The sequence below is a fragment of the Helicoverpa zea genome, chromosome 21, assembly GCF_022581195.2.
Source record: "Helicoverpa zea isolate HzStark_Cry1AcR chromosome 21, ilHelZeax1.1, whole genome shotgun sequence".
Taxonomy (NCBI): domain Eukaryota; kingdom Metazoa; phylum Arthropoda; class Insecta; order Lepidoptera; family Noctuidae; genus Helicoverpa; species Helicoverpa zea.
Genome location: NC_061472.1, coordinates 5,015,065 through 5,037,731, shown reverse-complemented (window position 1 = coordinate 5,037,731; position 22,667 = coordinate 5,015,065). Strand labels below are relative to the sequence as shown.

At 39.3% G+C, this 22,667-nt stretch overlaps 1 protein-coding gene across 1 annotated transcript; it reads left to right on the top strand.

The window, feature by feature from the left end:
- The first annotated feature begins 284 nt into the window (after positions 1-284).
- On the top strand, positions 285-22,023 carry LOC124641004 (histone-lysine N-methyltransferase trithorax). The gene is made up of 14 exons (XM_047179010.1): positions 285-1,008; positions 1,868-3,110; positions 3,191-3,382; positions 3,469-3,800; positions 3,885-4,433; positions 4,520-4,693; positions 5,694-5,903; positions 6,400-6,561; positions 6,642-16,178; positions 16,255-16,478; positions 16,639-16,766; positions 17,111-17,301; positions 17,562-18,009; positions 18,835-22,023. The coding sequence occupies exons 1-13, from the start codon at positions 856-858 to the stop codon at positions 17,733-17,735; spliced, it is 13,269 nt and encodes a 4,422-aa protein (XP_047034966.1). The 5' UTR covers positions 285-855; the 3' UTR covers positions 17,736-18,009; positions 18,835-22,023.
- The last annotated feature ends 644 nt before the right edge of the window (positions 22,024-22,667 follow it).

The window sequence follows — 22,667 nt, the reverse complement described above, 5'->3', positions numbered from 1 at the left end:
CATTATGGAATGTTAACAATTTTATAATCTCTAATCGTCGGGTTTAACAATACATTAAGTCTTAAATGTGGGCTAATACTAGAAGAGAGATAATACTGCTGTGTTGTTCTTCGACCTTTCGCGCAGTTTTTAATAGATCATAAGGCGTAACAAGCAGGACATATAACTTTTTTATTGACGAAAACTGAGTGAAACGCCTCTATGTATAGATAGAGTAGCGAGGTAACGAGTGTACTGTAGGGAGCGACATGTTTGTTTTCATACCGGTCCGAATTAACGTCGCGATTGGTTCAAAATCCATAACTGGCCTCCGAGAGCCAGGTGTCGTTCACACCGCGGCCTCGCGCCTCGTCTCGTTAATCACTCGTGTACGCTATTGTTAAAGCGCGGCGAACAGCCATCTTTGTCAAATTACGGCGATTCAATTTTAATAATTAAATTTGTTTAGTGATAAAATAAATAATCAAATGGAACAAAACGCAGTGATACTAACGCCTTGTGTTGTGGAATCGGGAGTATCGTTACATTCTCTTTTGTTTCACTAGTAGCTGACGCTTAGTTGAATGGAAGCGATACGACTACGGCGTTAACAACCAGTCGACCATTAAAAATGATGGATGATGTCGTCTTTTGCAAAAAACAGTGTTAAGTGATGGTTTTAGTGAATAATGTGAAGGGTGATGTTAGTGTTTATGTTTGAGTGTACATGCGATGAAAACTGCGTCGTAATTTGTTATACACATTGCATAAATGAGTGAAATGGCGTTGCGGAGCGCGCGGGCCCGAGCATGCGCGCCAGTTTCCTCGCAATCGCTGGGAACGCACTGAGTGTTCTTCGTTTACGTGCACATCAAAATGGGAAGGTCGAGATTCCCGGGGAAACCACTGAAATTCCAAAACAGAAAACGTATTAGTGTTCTATCGGGAGCTGTTTACCATGAGACTGCTCCAGAGAATCACCCGCCAGCGCGCGGCTCTACCACTAATGATTTTGCTGGGGACCAAGAGGTAAAGCTTGTTTGCTAAGATTTCTCCGTGTTTTATCGTATGTTTCATTAAAATATAAGTGTACACACGGATATGTTGTGTTTACGTAATAACTGGTAGCATTCGAGGCGATAATCGCATAGGTAGAGCGTCAACTATGTATCTACGTACTTTGACATTTGCGTGTTCCATTTCATGTCAACAAATGTAAATTCTACAGTTTAGATATTGTTTTGTCTTTTAGGCTGGATAACAATCGCGTAACTTACATTTCTAAAACGTATTCGATATTATTTACAAACAAAGTGTAAATATTAGATGCTCTACACATAACCTTCAACTGTTACTCTACTCTCCAACACAGCTTGTAACAATGATTAGTTGATTTCATGTTGTTTTTAATATTATGGGGTATAATTTCAGCTTAATTATGATAAATGTGATCAGTAAAGAGATATTAATAGAGTTGTGTACAAACAAACATGCATTTCACCTTTGTGTACCCGTGTATGTAATCAACAGTATGGTGTTGATTTACTTCTGAATTACTTGTATAAACACCAATAATAATGTGAAACAGGTTAATACTGTGTCTATGTTGCATATTGTGGACATTTTTGGGAATTAGTTATAAAAAAATATTAGAAAAACACACATTTGATTTTGTCAAGGTTACATGTCGGAGACTATACTTTTTGGCTTACTCTTAACGATAATGCAGCTTGTATAACATTATTTAGAGAACAAATTCAACCATATACTTACATTGATGTAAAAACAATACAAATACAAGGATTTTTTTGTGCAAATGACAAATTACAAAATGTAGAGTCGCTTGAAAAGCAAATAGATCATTTATTTCCATCTTTGCATGTTTCAGGAGGAAGAAAAGAAAGAAAACAATAATGAAAAGGAGACAGATAAAACTTGCCAAAATAAAGTGACTGATATAACAAAGAATAAACCTGAGATCCAGGACAAAAACAGCAGTGATTTATCAAAATCCCCAGTGAGGACCAGGTCACAGAACAAAATGGAGCCAGTTAAAGGAGAGAAACCTAAACCTGTGAAGAAAACAGTCACTTTTGGCACAGTTGAAAGTTGTGAAGATATATTTTTCCCATTGAAGAAGATCCCACTAAAACACCATGCTCCTCTTGTCCCCATCATAAAGAAGAAGTCTTCTCTGAAGCAAACTGAATACTCAACATTCAACAGTATTCTCAAACCAGCTAAATTAACTGATTTAAGCTCAAAATCAAATTCAGAACACCAAGAAGGTTATTTAAGGAAAAATTTGAACCCCTTGTCGAAGCCTATGAACAAATTTTCTCAATTCAGTGAGAGCCGGTGCATGTCTCCACCTCCCAGGAACGCTTCACCAGTTGAGAAAGAGAGTGGGAGCTCTGCTAAGTTTGTTTTGCCTGTCAGAAGTGCACATTCATCAAGAGTTATCAAGCCTAACAAGAAATTTATAGATGGTGAGGAGCAAACAACGGCTAGTAGCACAACATCATCAAGTAAAGTGCTCAAGAAACCTAAATTGAAGAGGTTAGTGTTCAACAACCTGCACAATGATGAAGACACGCCAGATGAAGAGGACACTGATAAAACAAACCAAAATGAAAAAGCTAAAGATACTCAATTGCAACCGTTGAAGTCATCAAATCTTTTCAAAGATAGAACAACAACAACAAATTCCTTTTCTAGCCTCAGTGTGGGCAATAGAAAGGTACATGATTTATTCTCATATGAGAAAGAACCCTCTCAAGATGAGAACTCCAATGTAGAGAGCATAGAGAAGCTCAAATCCCCTGAACCACCAAAGGAGGATAGAACAGGACATGCAATGAGGAAACTTATGGACATATCAGATGCAAGTAGTTCAAGTAGCACTAGCAGTGGTTCAGAGTCTGAAGATAGTTGGGACAGTGCCAGTCCCCCACCCAGTGGTGATGAAGAAGAAAAGCCTCCACCTGCAAGCCCAGAGAAAGACAAATCGTCAGCATCTCAGTTGCTTAGGGGAAAAATTATTCTTAGAGAGGCAAGATTGCAGCTGAATCCACCAACACAATCCACTTCAGCTTTGGATGGTCCATTTTCTACTGTAACATCTTCATCATGTAAGTTGGTTCATATTCATTTCATATTATTTTGTGAATGTTGGTGGAATATTTTTAGCAACTTATTTTCTGGTTTTCAGCTCCTGTACCACCAACAACCGTGACTTGTGGAGTTTGTGGGGCTGTAAGATTTTACAGATTTGTAAAACAAGCACGGAAATTCGGAATATATTCATGCGAGTCCTGTCGTAAATTCATATCCAAAATGTTGAAGAAAGAAAAGCTATCTCAAAAGACAGGACAAGTTGTCATGCAGTGTTTGAAAGGTGAAGGTCAGTATGCACAATGTATTTCAAATAGATCTTACTTTTGTGCTTGTAAATAATATAAACTGTCTAACAAAACTTTTATTTTATAGGTAATTGTCATGTACCACCAATAGTGCGATCACAACAGTGGAAGCTGCTGAGGTGTACTAACAAGGCGCGTTGTCCAGCATGCTGGCTCAAGATGTGCTTGAAGGCATTCCAAGTGCCTCCCAGCATCAGAGCTGGCTTAACAGCAATGTTGCCAGCTTTCATGAGGTCATCTGTTAAAACGTCTGGTGCTTTAACACAAGCAAACCCACTGAGGATAGCTAGCAATACAAGTCCACCTGTGTTTGCAATAACTAATACTGAAAACGAGAGTAATAAGATCTTCGGCACACTAAAGCCCAGTAAGAAGATTGAAGAAGTAGAGAAAGTAGAGGTATGTGATGATGATTTTCCTTAACAATATTCTATACAACTTATATCTGACCATTTTTCCTTTAACAATTCTTTTATATTTCAGGAAAAGGCCACAAAAGACCGGCCAGTTGCTACCGAAACAGTTGAAGAGATAAACGCGAGTAGAAAGCGGCAATTGACGAGGGTAAAAGTTAGGAAAAAAGATAAAACCGACGCCAAACAGACTGAGGATCCCAAAAGACAAAAGGTGGAACTCAAAGGGCCGAGAGTCAAACATGTTTGTAGAAGTGCATCTATTGTCTTGGGACAGCCTATTGCCACATTCCCCACTCAAGACGAGAAAGATAAGCAGGAGAAGAACCTCGTTATTGATGATGAAACTACTCTATGTATAATAGAGAAGGATGGTGAGACACCAGATCTGTCCAGCTGTGAATCTGAAGTAGATGCTGAGAACAAAGCTCCTCAGATTGTACCGGAACCAGTTACAAAAGATAGTGACGTTGAGGCACAGATTGAAAGTAAGAAGAGAAAGATTGAGCAACCACTGCCTACTAAGGCACAAAGCAAAGCAGAATCCAGTGAAGATGAAACTGTTATGGATCTTGTGCCTAAGAAGACGTTTATGAAGCCTCTTACTAATATTACCAATGTAAGTAACAATTCAATAAGTTTAAAAGTTGCCATTGAAAATGTGGTACAATAAATAGATTGTAATGTATTGTTTTGTCTTTCCAGGTGCGCAATCGTTCACAGAAATGTGGGCAGAACAGACCGGAGCTCATCTGTGTAGATTTCTGGGAGAGCTATGATCCTGATGAAGTCTGCAGCTCAGGCTTTGGTCTCATCGGCACCGGGTCTTTCACTGTCACTAGACTGTGCTTCCTTTGTGGCAGTGCTGGCAAGGAAAAGGTAAATATATCACTACATAGTATAAAAAAACCCTTTCTGTCCCTTTTTTACAAAACCTTTTTCTGTCCCTTTGTTTAAATCTTCAAAACTACGCAACCGATTTTCATGCGGTTTTTTTATCAGATAGAGTGTTTCAAGAGGAAGGTTTATGTACATAATACATACATATAACTCTGTTACCTTTGGTAAGCGAGGGTGGGCCACTTTACAATATAAAACAATTGAATTGGAATGTATGTTGTCCTTTTTGATTTTAATACGTTCCGCTCATGATGCATTGGTATGCGTTAATAATGTTATTATTTCAACATCATTGTAAAATAATACATCTAATAAGTAATTACAATTCAAGTCTAGAGTAATAATAATGGTGACGTGTCGTGAAGCTTAGAAATTGTTCCGGTGGAACTTCTTGTAGAGACTGTCATCTGGGGATAGTGTAGTATCCCAACCATAAAATAATTTTTCTAATGGGTTCAGCAGGGGAAGCAAAACCTTGGGTGAAATGATTTATGTAATTATATCTTATTATGTAACTAGCTTCTGCCAGCGGTTTCACTCGCATCCCGTGGGAACCTCTGCACGAACCTGGATAAGATAATAGCCTATAACCTTCCTCGATAAATGGGCTATCTAACACCGAAAGAATTGTTCAAATCGGACCAGTAGTTCCTGAGATTAGCGCGTTCAAACAAACAAACTCTTCAGTTTTATAATATTAGTATAGATAACCTACATTATATGTACATAAATAAATCTATTCTATACTACTATAGAAGTATAGATTGTAAGTTACTGTGTGACGTGCCATATTGAAAATCAATAAACAACCGTTTATTCAAACTTGGCTGCAAAACAGCACGTTTTGAACGTCAGGAATTTACAAAAGACAGCCCACAAAACGCCCACCCTTCACCATTTCCTATGTGTTTTTGCTGGGAAGAAGAAATGACACATCAAACTTCAGAGCAAATATTCAGTAACTTATCTCTGTGCACAGATGTTGGTGTGCGGGTCGTGCTGCGAGTGGTACCACAGCTGGTGCGCGGAGGAGGCGGCGGGCGGCGGCGGCTGGACGTGCGCGCGCTGCGTGTCGTGCGCCGCCTGCGCCCGCCCCGCCGCGCGGCTGCGCTGCCGCGCCTGCGCCAGGCATCACCACGCCGCCTGTCTGCCCGCGCCGCCGCCTGATCACCGCAGCGACTGGCCTCAGGTATGTACACTCAAACAAATATCGAAATCTCGACGATAACTAAAACATACAGGCAAGGCTGGTGAGCCATCCAAATGTGCCAAAAACGTGTCAGAAGAAAAGACATTTTATTTCTACCCTCTTAATTAGCTGAAATACATGTTAACCTATTAATTGTTGCTCATAGGTAATACTATACTATAGGACTGATTGCAGATATTAAAAAAAAAAGAAAAAATCTTGTAAAAGTAAACAAAATTTGTATTTTTTTTTGCCAAAATATCTGACCATAAAAAATGATGCCAAAACGGTGTACCTGGTTACTTAATTAACTGGATTATGATTGGCAGATAGGCAATTGCTTTATGTAAAACACTAGTTCACATATGTATCCAAGTAGACCGGCCCCTACATAGTTGATAAAAAGGCTGGGCAGATGAAAAAAATATACTTTTATTGTACAGTGTAATGTCTGCAGTAACAAGTAAGATGCAATATTCTGTTCATTTATTTGCAGATATGTAGTGCGTGCCTAAAATGCAAGAGTTGCGACAGCAGCCGCGTGAGCAAGTTCGTGGGAAGTCTACCGTTCTGCGGGCCTTGTTTCAAGCTGCGGCAGAAGGGTAACTACTGCCCGCTGTGCCAGGCTTGCTACAGGGATAACGATTTTGACAGCAAGGTAAACCCCACATTACTATGTACTTTTATCATTGACCAAGTTATTCTTCATGTATTTCAATATAAAATTTTACCTTACAGATGATGGAGTGCGGTTGGTGCGGTAGGTGGGTGCACGCTAGTTGCGAAGGCCTCACTGGCGAAGGATATCAACTGCTGTCCGCATTACCACCCTCAATCGAGTACATTTGCTGCAAATGCATGCCCAATGATCCACCATGGAGAAAAATGCTCACTGAACACCTTAAAGGACGTCTTCTTCATCTACTGAAGTTACTTGCCAAGAATAAGAAAGCTTGTGCGTTACTAAAACTGACTCCGCATAAGAATACGCCGGTTCCGAACAAACCGTACCGGCTCATGTCACCACAAGCTATTAGAAAACTACACTTCGACGTCGTCGATGTGTCTATGAAGACATCGGAGACTAAGGTCTACAGGAACACGGCAAGAGGGCGACGAAATAACAATTTCCCTCAGAACAAACTCGATGAGTCACAAAATCCACAAGTATGGCAGTGCTCATCTTTGCTACAAGACGTTGACATGGAGAAGGAAGAAATGCCACACACATCACATAAAGTGGTTAACCTACAAGAGCCATTAATGCAGAATAAAGAAATATGCTTCTCCACGGGCCTTTATGGCACCAAACCAGACTTTGAGGCCTCATGTGTTGAGGTGCACGAAAACTATACTCCACATGCGAAATCAGAGAAAGCAACGACAATGTTGCCGACGACTGTGCATGATGACAAGTATGAGGCGATATCCGACGATGACGAGCCCATGAAATGCTTCCCTCAGGCTCGGAGCGAACAGGACCTGAGCCCCGTCGTGATGCGACAGTCTGATATGAACAATCCCAGTGATGATGGTGATAGAATAATCTCACCGTCACTCCTAGACATCAAGAAAAGAGTCAACACTGATGGATATGTCTCACTAAAAGACTTCAATCATGATATGAAAGAGGTCATCCAAAGAACAACCAGTGATGATCTGACTTCAATATACAAGGACTTATTCTCAGAGACATTCCCGTGGTTTGATTGTGAAAACAATTGTCTCCAACCTAACTTGGAAGTAGAAGGAGAGCAGGAAGATACAGAGTCTATGAAAGACCTTGCTATAGCCGACAGCAAAATTAAAGCAGCAGTGCAATCTATCGAACGCCCAATGGACCAAATAGTACCTAAGTTGGAAGTTGATAGTGAGAAATTAGAAGAAGATTTATTAGAGTTCTATCCAGTTGTGGACTCAAGATTGTGTGTACTGTGTAAAGTTGTAGGGGATGGCTTACCATCTTTGGAAGGGCGCCTGCTCTATTGTGGACAGAATGATTGGATCCATTCAAACTGTGCACTATGGTCAGCTGAGGTGTTCGAAGAAATCGATGGGTCTCTACAAAATGTTCACTCTGCAATATCTAGAGGGAAGATGATCAAATGTGCCGCCTGCGAAGTTAAAGGCGCCAGCGTCGGCTGCTGCGCCAAAAACTGTAGCGAGACGTATCATTATACCTGCGCTAGAAAGGCAAGTTGTGCTTTCATGGACGATAAGAGAGTATTCTGTCCAACGCACGGCAAAGACGTACCCAAAAAGAGTTTACAAAAAGACGCCGACTTTGAACTAACAAGGCCAGTCTATGTCGAACTTGACAAGAAGAAGAAGAGATACAGTGAAATTACGAAAGTGCAGTTCATTCTAGGCTCACTTACTGTACATAGTCTTGGAAAAATTGTGCCCTCAGTTTCAGATTATGAAGAGTTTTTAATGCCAGTAGACTTTTCATGTACTAGGCTATTCTGGTCTTGCAAGAAACCTACCAAAATAGTTAGATATACCATCAAGACGAAACTAATACTTGCTGAACCACTACCAGGATTTGACTTTGGTGTGAATATAACAGTAGATCATACATTAGACGTACATGTTGTAGAGAGAGTTATGGCTGAGATTGGAGCCTGGCATGAAAGTATTGAGACAGGTACTGGCAAGTCCGTTTTAATGCTGAAGAATGACAAATCGCCCATTAAGTTTGGAAATACAGTGACACTAGAAGATTTGGCTGTGAAACAGGTGGTGGAGTATTTACTTGACAATGTTTGTAAACAAGAGCAGCAAGATGAGGAGGAACCACAGAACACAGCAGATCTATTACCACCTGAAGTGAAAGATGCTATATTTGAGGACTTGAATCATGATCTTCTAGATGGCATATCCATGCAAGACATATTCCAAGACCTAAAAAATGAGTTCTATTGCGCAATGGGTCAATCAGACGATAAAAGTAATGACAAGTCTGATTTCCGTTCTACAGACTTTATAGATGAACTCCTAAACTCGAGATTCGAGACAGGGAGTAAGGAACTAAAAAGGAGCAAGTCTGAAATGCTTCTACAGAGTCATAATCTTAAAACTCTGACAACTGGCCGTGGACAACAAAGATCTAGTAGTTGGAACAATAAGTTTGACACAAGTCTTCTTTCATCCACAATCAAAAGATGTAAGATGGGTAAGACATCGACAGTGACTGGTAAATTGAGTCCTGTTCAGAGGATACCACTGGCAGAGAGTCCGATGGATTCTATAAAGGAAACTGACAACAATACAGATAAGAAAGTTAAAGTGGAGACTTGTACAAGCGGTGCTATATGTGACGAGGCTGCTCACTCATCAGGCATCACTTACCGCACAGGCTCGCCTAAACAAAAAGACGATTCAAATAACACTAAAGCTGATAAAAACGAAGGATATTACACTGATGTGATAGACTTTTATACGAAAATCCAGTGCAGTCCTATTTCTCAGTTAGATGGGGCAGCTGACTGGTCTGGTTCTGAGAGCACGTGCAGCTCCCGACCTGGTAGTCCTCGAGATAACGACAATGATTTTACACCAATACAACAATTAGATGGTGCTGAAGACAACCACCATGGAAATGATAACATGCAGAGAGGACAAACTAACCAGTTCATGTACAGAGCAAGTGGAACTGAAAGCTATACTGTAACTTTTGCTGGAAACTCGCTAAGTGGCCAGCCAGAATTAGTGATGAGACCATTAGACGATGGCTCAGGCAATTCTAATCATATGGACCAACCTGTAAGATGTGATAGATGCCAATGCACATACAGAAATAAAGAGTCTTATGATAGGCATGTGCCGTCATGTGACATTATATCTACGAGTGAAAGTGAAAGTGAGAATCCTAAATCACCAGAGAATAGAACATTGACGACTCTACAAAATGCCTTCCAAGGTGCGTTTGCGCAGCCGATGATAATACACGCTGGAGTTGTTAGCGGCACTGAAAATACCGTGAAAGCAGAAGGCATAGCCGCTAGAAGAACTTCTATCAATACTAGACAAATCACAATAAATGGGACCATTGTTGAAACGCCATCGCCAGGGCCTTCAAATGAAATGACTATGACGATCACAGAGCAAATGAAATCAGGAACTGTGATTTTCGATCAAAGCAAAACTACGAATGTGCAAGTTTCAGCGAACCAACAGATGATGTCTTCACCACAAATAGTTGTGACGCCACAGATGCTACTACCTCCTAAGACTAGTTCCGCAGGTGGTCAGAAGATAATGACCCCTCAAATTATTACGCAACCCAACATCTTGCCTTACAATATTTGCGTAAAACCAGGAAATGGAAACACTAACATACAACAAATCCAGGGTAATGATATGACTCAATTACTATCGGGACCAGGAGGTATTCAAGTCATATCATCAAACTCTAACCAAGTCTTGACTATACCCCAGAATCAACAAGGCAATATGATCCAAGGCCAAATGATTCAAGGCAAGAACCACGTCACCAATTTCCCTAATATGGCGAGCGCATCTTCAATAGCATTGCCAGTGAATTCCATACAAGGAATGCCTAATACATCTATTATACAGAACATTCAACCAATGATTCGACCTCAGATTCAAGGAAACCCTACTATTGTTGTTCCCGCAATGACGGCACAGAGGCTATCGTCGCCAAATTCCCAAAACAAACAACAACTGATCTTACCGGGGAATACGCAAAAGTCTCCTAAGAAACAGCCTACACAGGTCCAACCTAAGCCAATATTCCAGGCTACGAACCGAGGAAGAGGACGCCCAATTCCTAAGCCTACTACCATCAAAAGACAAACCAAAATGGAGAAGACATATACAACTATCAACCAGTCACCAACTGTACTGCTGCAAACCAATAACCAAACTGGTCAACCATCTATCATAGTTCAGCCAGTTTCGAACCAAAACATAATGTCTGCTTACGTGGAGGCGTTATCGCAACAGCAGAATCAAAATATGCAGTATATCGCGACTATTGCACCTCAAGGTGACTTTAAGACCGGCCCTACTCAGTTTATCTCCCAGAGCGGTTTGGTGCCTCAAACATTCCAAATCCAACAGACAGAATCTGGAGGACTGGTTGCCGTACCAAGCGGCGGAATACCTGTACTGTTACCGCAAGGAAACATGGGAATATTACCACAAGCTCTTCAGCAAGGAGCTACCATCTTACCCCAGGGTGCAATCCAAACCCAAGGCATTATTTCCCAAGGTCCCAATGGTCCCACAATTCTACCGCAAGCAATACATACACAGAATGGTACTACGATAATACCACAAGGAACTATACAAGGATTGGCAAATGGAAATACGTTACAAACGGCAGGAGCGACCGTTGTACCTCAAAGTGGTATTGGTAACGGCCAAACCACTATAATACCGAATACACTGCAGACTCAAGGCAATACTCTCATCTCTTCAGGTCCTGGAGGCACCACCATTCTACCACAAGGGACTCTACTGCCACAATTCTGCAATGATCAAGTGTTACTGGGTTCAACACCTACATTAGAAATGGTGACAGATCCATCTGGCTGCATGTACTTAACGACAACTCAACCAGTTTATTATGGTTTGGAGACAATAGTGCAAAACACAGTGATGTCTTCACAACAGTTCGTCTCTACCGCTATGCAAGGAGTTCTCGCACAGAACAGTAGTTTCTCAGCTACGACCACCCAGGTGTTCCAAGCGAGCAAGATAGAGCCTATAGTAGAGGTGCCCACAGGATATGTTGTAGTAAATAATGTGGGTGATAGTGTCGCTGTGTCATCGACGCCTAATGTGGTCACTGCGCAAACCGTGCAGTCATCACCACAATCTATGAAGAACGTGAAGGCTACTGTTCCGAATCTAACATTGCAGCCGCTACCTGACAAGTCAAATAATAGCAACCGACAAACACCTAAAGTTATTCAGATGAGCCCATCTCCAATGACCGTTGGCTCACAATCGGGCGCCGGTACTATTATTACCGGCAGACAGAGCATTAATCCAATCACTTCTCAGATACATGGCATGACTATTTCTAGCTCTCCACAGAATATTCAAAGAGGAAATATGCCTAAACCCAGCATTGTGTCGATGTCTCCAAACGTGACACTTGTGTCATCAATTGGACAGCCGGTAATGGCAATCTCTCAATCTATACCGGCCACATCATTTCCCTTGCAGTCTATTCCACTAACGCAGCCGATAGTCTCGAGCTCCATTGCACCCCCAGCAAAGGGAAATTACAAGATCGAAAATTCCCATGTCATCGAAATAAGTGGGAACTTGCATGATAATTCAAACTCTGCAAATATGCCAACAATAAGTGTAACACAGAGCATAAAATCACCAACGCCTTGGAGGCAAATTAATCAAACCATAAACACCAGCATGGAAAACAAAATGGAACATCAAAACATGGCAGTGAAGCCAAGTACTGTAAACACGACTTCAATGAATATTCAGAGCAATGTCATGGCGGGAAGATCTCATCTGAACAACGACCATGATAAGGTGAACCAGAACTGTTTGATACAGATGCCTAACAACTCAATGTCCGGCATGAACATGCATTCTCATCAATTTGAACAAAGCCTAAACGTGAGCCACCATTCGACCTCACATACAACATCCAACAATGTTATTCAGATAACTGCTGGCAACATATACCCGCCATCGTCGGTCATGAACAGCAATTTTGATGCAGACACTTCTTTGAAGTTGAGCAAAATCAATGCTCTATCAAAAACTGAAGGCGGACATCTGAATTTTTCCCAAGAAATAATGGCTTCTCATTCGCAGCACGCTAACAGTGACAAGAGTTTCCAGAACATGGGGACAGACAACAAACATAATAGCAACGATAGTTTGTCCAGTCAAATGAACACTCATAAACTGAGCAATTGTCAGATGAGTGGAAATATGAGCAACTCGCCAGCGATCAGCATCATACCCCACAATGTGATGCGGCCACAGTTGCAGAACAACCAGAATACTATATCTGTGTCTAACAACCAAAATCAAATGTGCTCGATTCCTAGCAGCAATTCCCATGGACAGGTACAAATATTGAGTTCAGGGAATAACTCACTGCAGAACATGAATATGTCTTGTCAAGAAAGTACAAACAGCAGAATGAACATATCTGTTTCTAGTGATAATAGTTTGCAACAAAACCAGCAACATGACATGTCCACTACTATGAACTCGTCTAACATGTCTCACAACAATATACAGATGATGTCACATGATAACAATCAGATTCCTGCTCCTAACCAGATCCATATCATGAACGGACAAATTCAACATAATCGACAAGTTGAGAACAATCAGTTGCAACAATTGAATCAACAAACACCTAACAGGAATTTCCACGATAATCTGATGAGTGGACAACCAAATCATAATCAAACCAACATGCTTTCTAACCGCAGTACTCCTGACAATACCAATATTATGAATCAGTCCATGAATATGCATAATTTGGGAGGCAACAACCACAATATAAACAGGTCCGATTTGGGCGATCTTAATCATATGCACATGCAGCAACCAATGACAAACATGAACATGCAGAATAACAGGATGATGATTGACAACATGCAGCCTCACAGTATGGGCAACATGAGTCACACAATGCACTCGAATCGATCTATAGATAATATGCATAACACTCAAATGCATAACATGCAGCAGATGAATCATCACGCTAGCAATAACACTCGAGGGCAAATGGACAATAATATGCATGTAAACCAGCAAATGTCGATGCAACAGAACAGACAAATGGAGAACGTCGGCCTCCATCACCAACATCAAATGTCCAACGTTATGCAGATCCAAAATAATCGTACCCACGTCGACAACAATATAATGAATATGCACCAGCATGTACCAAATCAAATGCATAACAGACAGCAAATGGATAACAGCATACATATGCATCATATGTCGGGAAGTGCCCCCAATATTAATTTAGGCAACCAGATGGATAACTCTGGCTCTATGCCAAATATTCACGCGAATAGTTACGACGGCAACTCTATTACCCTACAAAATATCAACGCTATGAATCAAATACAGAACAACAGGAGCTCGATGGAACATTCTTCTATGATGCAGCATCAGATGAATGCCATGAATAATATGAACATGCACAGCAATCTGAACAGCACCATGCAGATCGTGAACACTAATCATCAGTCTATGAACAGCTCGATGATGCACATGCCAAACATCCCGGACATAAAGAACGACATTCAAAGTTCCTGCAGTGGTAGCTGTTCTAACAACAGCACACAGTTTACCAACAATCAGAACTCTATGGAGATATGCTCGAACATGAATATGAACACCAATCAAAATAACATGAATATGAGCACTAACAACATGCTGCATGGAATGAACGTAAATAACTCGAGTATGTCCAATAATATGATGATGAATAATGTAAACACTAGCAACATGTACGGACCTGGCTCTCAGAACAACATGACGGGACACGACATGTTGATGAGTTGCTCCAACTCTACCGACCATAATAACCTGATGTCGGGAACACCTAATCATATGATGTTGAATAATTCGCAGACACACGCTGCAAACAATCAAAACCAAATGATCAGCAGCCAGGTGTCCAACACCGCACAAATTAATATAAACAGCTGCAGCATGAGCAGCAACAATACATCACAAAGTCAGAGTATCACAAATATGGAAAATCAAATGAACCGGAATACTTTACCAGTGCCGGATCCGCCCAAGTTCTCTCAAGAGACTCTACGAGGTAAAAACCTTATGGGCCCGCCGCCTACCAACAACATACCTATGGCAAATAACAAGCAAGATTGTTCTAAAGTGAACATGGTTAGCAATGAAAAGCAAAACCACACAATATCAGTCAACAATCAAATTGGATATATGCAAATGAACTCCCAGAACAACAGAGTCATCAATTTACCTGAAAGGAGTCGTATGAATAATGCAAACCTAGAAAACAATATTAATCAGCATGTTCCTCAGCAACATAATATACGCGTGGTCACTAATAATAACAATAGCAACGTGCCTGGTATCACGACTGATCCCTTGGCTTTCCAACCCACGACCGACAACAGTGGTACTATGATCAACGTGCCATTCCAAGCTATACCAAACAGTGCTCCAATGAATATCAACGTGAACTCCAGCAATAATACCGTTAACATCACGGTACAGAATAATCTCGTGGACCCTAAGATCGCTTCTAAAACTGCTGCCGATATAAACTTCCCTCTACAAACGAACTCTAATTTACTTCAGAATCAGAACAATGCAAATAATCTGATGTGCATACCTGTGGCAAATAACACGATCAATTTACCAACGCAGAACAGTTCTAGCATATCATTGCCCAAAGCTCCACCCACTCAACAGTCGGGCATCCCAACAAACGTGGTCAATCCAATGTCAATGCGGCCTATGAACAGAGTACTGCCGCTACATAGAGACGGGCAAAGCAAGTCATCTACCAAGACCACCAAAACTGCGGCAGTGCCGAAACAGAGGCCTGTAAGCCACGATATGCCAGATTTAAATATCAAAGATGACACCATTGATAGTGATCTAGAAAAGGCGATAGAAGAGTCGAAGCGTATGATGGAACTTGAAAAGGCTAAAAAGGAGAAGGAAGAAAGGGAAGCTGCTCAAGCTATGCAGTTATCGGCCGAAATACATCAGGCTAACACGAGTACTGCACCGTCCAACATGGACACTAGCAGAATTATCGAACCTATTGAAAGTAATTCTAAGATGTCTCTACCAAGCTTGGATGCTGAGATGATTGAAGTAGAACCACCAAAAGTACTTATTGAAAAAGATACCAACAGAGCTCCAGTTGCAACGAAAATACCCAATGCTTCCACTAAAGTCATGAAGCGACCTTTGGGAGATAGGAAAACAGATGTAGAGCCAGTTGTAACAAAGAAGCAGAACAAAATATCTAAAGAGAATAAACCTACCGTTCCTAAGCCAGCTCCGGAGCCGGCCAAGGATGACGGACCTAAACTGATTTATGAAGTAACATCGGAAGACGGTTTCAACTACACGTCTTCGTCATTGACCGACCTGTGGGCGAAAGTTGTAGAGGCTGTGCAGAACGCTAGGAAGCAATCGGGACTACCACCGATCCAATACAATCTGCCGGCTAGTCTATCCGGAGCACATATTCTGGGACTGAACAACAACGCACTCAGATACCTGGTCGAACAACTACCCGGGGTAAGTGTACATTTTTTTTAAGAACGTTAGAATACTTTTCAATTTGGCTTGTATTAATAATGTTGTTGTCTTTTAGGCAAGCCGTTGCACCAAATACAAGACCCGCCAAGGCCGCCCGCTGAGCAGTTGGGATAACGACTTGGACCTTAGCGAGGGCTTCAAGGAGAGTCCTTGGGGCAGCGCGCGAACAGGGCCCGTGGCTCGGAAGCAAAACCATGATATGTTCAGCTGGATGGCCTCGCCTTTCAGAGAGGAGCCCCCGCCGTTTGGAGGACAGGAGGGAGAGAGCTCCATTTCTAGGTATATAATATTCTATCATCAGTACTTTAGTAATAAGCTGCACATAAATATATAATTGCGCTGCTAAGATGCCATGTAACATTAATTTCATGACATCGAAACAGCAATCTGGTCATCAAAATTATTATGCATCTTTCAAACATTTTGTTTTCGATTTCAGGCGCTTGGCAACGTTACCGCCGGCTATGAGATTCAGACAATTGAAAGAGACATCTAAAGCATCCGTTGGCGTATACAGATCACACATACATGGACGCGGATTATTCTGCAAACGAGATATTGAAGAAGGTATACATACTATTCATTTTTTATTATTCCAAACTGGTCTTTAAAACTGTGATGAATATTGATCGATCTTCTTTAATTAGAATGTTGAATACATTCTAATCACAGCGTGATGGGCCTGATTAAGAGCCGTTCGGGCACCCCTTCCTACTCGTAAAAAATCTGTAGAAAAAAACACATAATGTTAAACTAACAATAATGACTTATGTATAAATCTCATAGGTATTTATTTTTTTAATATTATGTGTTTTTTATAAGACCTTGAGCTCGGCCCCGACCTACATACCTACCCAATTTCTCTAGCTGTATGTGGTAAACAAATAATAATTGAACACTCCTTATTCCAGGTGACATGGTAATAGAATACGCGGGCGAGGTGATCCGCGCGGTTCTGGCGGACCAGCGAGAAAAGCGCTACGAAGCCATGAGCGGTCGGCGCGGCGTCGGCGGCTGTTACATGTTCCGTATCGACGACAATCTTGTGGTTGATGCGACGCTTAAGGGCAACGCCGCTAGGTTCATTAACCATTCCTGTGATGTGAGTTATGTTTTATAATAGCCCCTTTCTGTATGAGAAAAAAGTTAAATAGACATAATGTCTGAGATTTTTGCTGTGTATCTGTAGTTGAACAGTGTTAAAACTTTTTAAGGGGTAGTTGCTTTATTTCGGCGAGTTTCATGCCTGTATCCAGGCATGGCTTTAGAAAAGTGGTAGATTTTCTACTATTGAGATAAAAGTCTTGCCAAGCTATCTTCGGGATATGGAAACAAAATTTAACAATATTTCTTTTGTTTCAGCCTAACTGTTACTCGCGTGTTGTGGACATACACGGTCACAAACACATCCTCATCTTCGCCCTGCGACGTATTACCGTAGGCGAGGAGTTAACCTATGACTACAAGTTCCCATTCGAAGAGGTCAAGATTCCATGCACGTGCGGCGCCAAGAAGTGCCGCAAGTATCTTAACTAACTGTGAACAACTATAGAGTGAGTGATTTGATTGTGTCAATTATGCTTGTGTTGATCTATGATCAAAGAGGTTTAAAATGCTGTAAAACCGAACAAAAATACTGCAACAAAACATTTATAAACATTCTACGATAAGCCTTGTAGTATTTTTGATCTGTAAATTTTCCAGCCTCACAGGTTTTACTTAACGAATAGCATAATCTAGAAGTACATAACTGATTTAGACGTAAAGATATTAGTAATAACGTGAGTGACATTTAATTTGAACGGACAAAGGACAATGGGCACTTTGTATGGGATTTGGTACCCGCTCCAACAGTAACGTATGATATATCATTAGAAAGGTATTTACGTGAACAATAATAAAAACTATGGGGCTTGCCTCAATTAGCTGTCCGATCAGAGTAACGATAAAAATTAAATCGACATAGAAACAAGTATGTCATCCATATATGCAAATTCATTAAGAGGCATATGTCGTCAGTATAATAATTTTAAACTCAGTTAATAGACATCTTAAATTGTTTGAGATACACTCTATTATAATCTAAAGGTTGTAATAGTCTATGGAGTCATACTACGGAAACACAATCGTCATCTGATTTGACAAAAGTTCAAAACATTTCTGAAAACACAACTAATCATTTTAGTTACATACTATCTTTAAACATACTGGCTTCCATGTACCTACACATTATATGAAATAAAGAAAAAACCTGTTATTAAAATACGATAATCATTAAACATTAATTGATTGTAAATATTGAAAGACTTTCATCAAATACATAAGCTATATTCTGCGTGAACTGCAAAGGTTTGCGCACAGACTTTTTTTAAAGCAGTGGGCAGGCAAACATTCTAAGAAGGCCAAATTCTTGTTTTTTTGTTACTTTACCAGTTTTTATTCAATACAGTTGGATTTAAGAACTACATCTACGTTGATGATTTATGAACATTACACATTCTATTAGTCGATGTCACGCGAAATGGACAAGGAATTGGGACTAGTCGTCATAGTAAACATTTTTTGGCTTGCCAAGACCTACGCAATGGTACTAGAATCAACACTGTTGGACAGGGTACCAAAACGCCCATCGTCCTTTAGCGGTACGCCGCCGGATATAAATCGATGGATCTCGTGAGAGTTCTAAGTAAGCTTATTTAGAACGTAGCTTGCGGACATGAGTGCTTGATGATGAAATACTGGGTCGAGCACAATCTACTACGTGTACATATTTATGTATGTAAGACAATAAGTCAAATTCACATATCGCGTTACTCCCACCTCGTATCATTCTTGTCACTAAGACTTGCTGGAGCCTACCTAATCAGACACATGAAACAATTTACATGAATCTTAATATGATCTCTTTCTTGAATCTACCCAGTGTTAAGAGTTGTTGGATTTTGTAATAATTTTGAATTAGATTTATTTGAAAAATCGTATTTTGAGATAGGTTTATACATTTTGTAAATATATTTTAGTTATGTTGAGTTTTTTTAGGGTGGTTAGTTGACTCGCGAACGGCTTAAGTGTGTGCACTTAACTTTGATGTGATAATGTTTGGCCCCGGATCGCTCGGGTAAGAGATGGTTAGTGTGTAGCTAGTGTAGTGTATATTTGTTCCTCATTATGTCCTTATATTTTCTCTTCACTTGTGATCAGTTAAGTCTCGACTAACATAGCGCGTATGTGTACATATATCGAGGGATCTTTAGGCATAAAATAATAATAAAATTAGTACATTCGACAGGAGGGTAGCAAAGTTACAAGTACAATGTTACTTTTTAGTAATTTTATCGTGTATTGTATAGTAAAATTGTAAATAAGAGGAATTATCTGTCATAATAATGAGTTAAACGACAAATCGTTTTATTGTAGTCATAGTGGTAGGTTGTACTTTATAGAGTATATTTTACGGTGTATATAATAAGTTATTTAGTGAGCCTTGTGCGCGAGGCCGGCGGGACGGCGCCTCGAGGTGTACGCTGTCGAGTACGAGGCACGGTTTCATATAAAAATGCACATTTGTTAGCTTTAATATTACTTCAGCAAAGCTAATTGGTTTTAATTTAGATGATATATATTTTTAATGTTTAATTGATTGCCTGTGTGTTGTTTTAATTGGCAAATATAATTTTATAGCATTTTTTTCCTATAAGCATTTATAGACTGAATTTAATACATCACACAATAACAGTCATCACACGAATCAGTCAAATTGCTAATCAATCTGCTTCACAATTTTATTGTTTTAATTATAGAATTAGATGCAGAAACAAAGTGACAAATCAAGTTTTGGATACCATGCCATAGCATAACCGTTAAATATGTATTATTTGTTACTGCATCTAACAATAGCAGTATTAAAATAACTTGTATGTGTCCTCAAGTATTTCATAGATAAATCAATAGGACAGATTATCGTAGGCCCGAATTAAGAGGTAACTATTAGTACTTTTTGAAATTTATACGTTACAACAAGATGCACATAATAATGATAAATGTTCCGTATCTCTGATCATGGTCAGATATTTTCATTGTATAATTATCATGAACTAAATATACAATAGCTAAGGTAACATTTTGGTGTTAAAATAAGCTGTGCATACTGTATTTTAAATATATATGTGCTAATTTGTTATACAGGTGTCTTGTTTTAGCGAAAATGTAATGATATCTGCATGTATGTCAACTAGAGCCTTTGTTTTATTTTGTTATAGGCAGTTTGTCTACCTTGTAGAATATTATTTAAAATTGTTTTTGTCAACTGTGTTATTTATTAGATTATCATTAATTCACATCATATGTGATATTTTGTACAGCCGTCAAATGTAAGCTAGACAGCAGTCACAATTTCATTTAGTATGGATCGGATCTTAATACATTAGTGTTATTTAGTTGTTATTAGAAAAACTAATTCCAAAGCGGGATTTATCTTTTTTGATCGACATATCTAGTAGTTTCTATTGCATAATAGTATTGAGCCTCTTTAGTAGACAAACAGCCTGAAGTTCAGAGGCAATTTTAAAAAGAGATGATGATAACATTCTGTTGTATGTAAACTGTGTTGACTGTGTTCCCATCAATGTTTTAAATTGATACAGCCCGCTCACCCGGGCGTATCTGTAGACTAGTCCAATCGGTTTTAGAACTGAAATGATGCGAACGTAGCCATAACGGTTATAAGCCATTCTTTTTATAAAAAAGGTTGTTATATTTTGTTTACATTTGATACGAGAGTTAGTCGAAGTTATAGCCTACATCGAGTTATGATAATAAAAGTACAGGTAATTTTAATCACTTTCGATTATTAAGATTAACACAATATTTTTAAAGATTTAGTTTTTATTTTGAAATAAGATTAACACGCGTTTCCTTTCCTTTTCCCTCGAAGTTTCTTGTGTATAATATTTTACAGGCGTAATCGAATGGTTATGTCGATGATACAAATTGTGGACTATCAATTGTAAATGGTTTATAATGGAGTTGACTTGTTTGGTAGACTCAAGAATGCTTTAAAATTATGTACATGTGCATTTTGTTAGTTTTGTATAATGCGGTGGTGCGGCCCGTAGGTGGTGTAGACTGTAGAAACTGAAAGGTTTGAATACGGCTCATAATGAAATCAATGTAGGCCTGATGAATTGTAGAGGCCCAGAGACACAGTCTACAATATTTCCAAAGGCAATCGCACCTTCACTCATGTATAGTTATGTTACCGTTAACGTGCTATATTACCTAGACAAATTCATTACTTATTTAACGGGATCAATATGTTTTGATTATTTAGGAAAAAAATATTATCGACATTATTTAATGAGAGTCCATCGTCAATTTCCTTTGTAAACGGTGGCTTTTTGAAGCCTCTACTTTCTTAAATTGTCAAGAAAAAATATTTTCTTTAACTGGGACCATCAGGTAATTAGCTGTTCAAGCTTCAATCTGCAAAACTGAACAATGTCGGTAACATACATATACATAAAATGATTTAATTAGAAATCAAAAGACCAAATCACCAAGTGATGAATTTTGCGTTAATTATTAAGTGTATTGCATCTGCCCTTGATATTATTTGTGTTAAAAATAATGCTTTTATTTTTAAATGTACACAATGCCATTTTGCCTAATGTTATTATAAATTATAATGAAATTGCTTTAAAAGCACCAATTTTTACAATGCATAGTTCTATGACCTGTCTATACATTTTATTACTTTATTTATTTCTATCATTATTTTGTATTGTGGTAAATTTTACCAAAAATAAAAATACTAAAATGTGCTTTATATTTTGTTTTATTTAATATTCGCTTTGTGATGACACTATAACATACCAGGAAAAATATTTCAAAATAAAGTCCGTTAAAATAATGATCACACCAAGATCATAAAAAAAACTGATATTCGATAAAATGGTGACGGTAGCCATTTGGCCACATGCTCCAAAAAGTGTATCACAAGAAATGTTTTACAAGGGTTGTTTTTTTGCTACTTGAGCCCGGAAGCCAGAACACGCAAAAACACTTGAGTATCTAATACATGTGTTGGGATGAGCAAACAAAAGAGTAAGTGTTCCCAAAATAAGAACAAAAAGCTTATTCAGAAAGTAGACCACACACAGATCCAATACCTACTCAAAACTGCAAAGTGCAGTAGATGTAAAGTTACAATGAACCTTTTTATTAAGGCCCCAGTACACGTTGGCCTGTGTTGGGCCAAGCTGTGCAATGCACAAATGTAGGCCACGATCAAATGGTGTTTACACATTGGCGCATGGCTCATTCTTGCCTGGTAAACCACGTGCGATGGACGTCGAAGTAATTAAGGCTTCGGCTATTTATTTGTACACAACTATATATATTTATATTAAACTACACTACTATATATATTTATATTATACTACACTACTATATTTACTACTATATTTATTT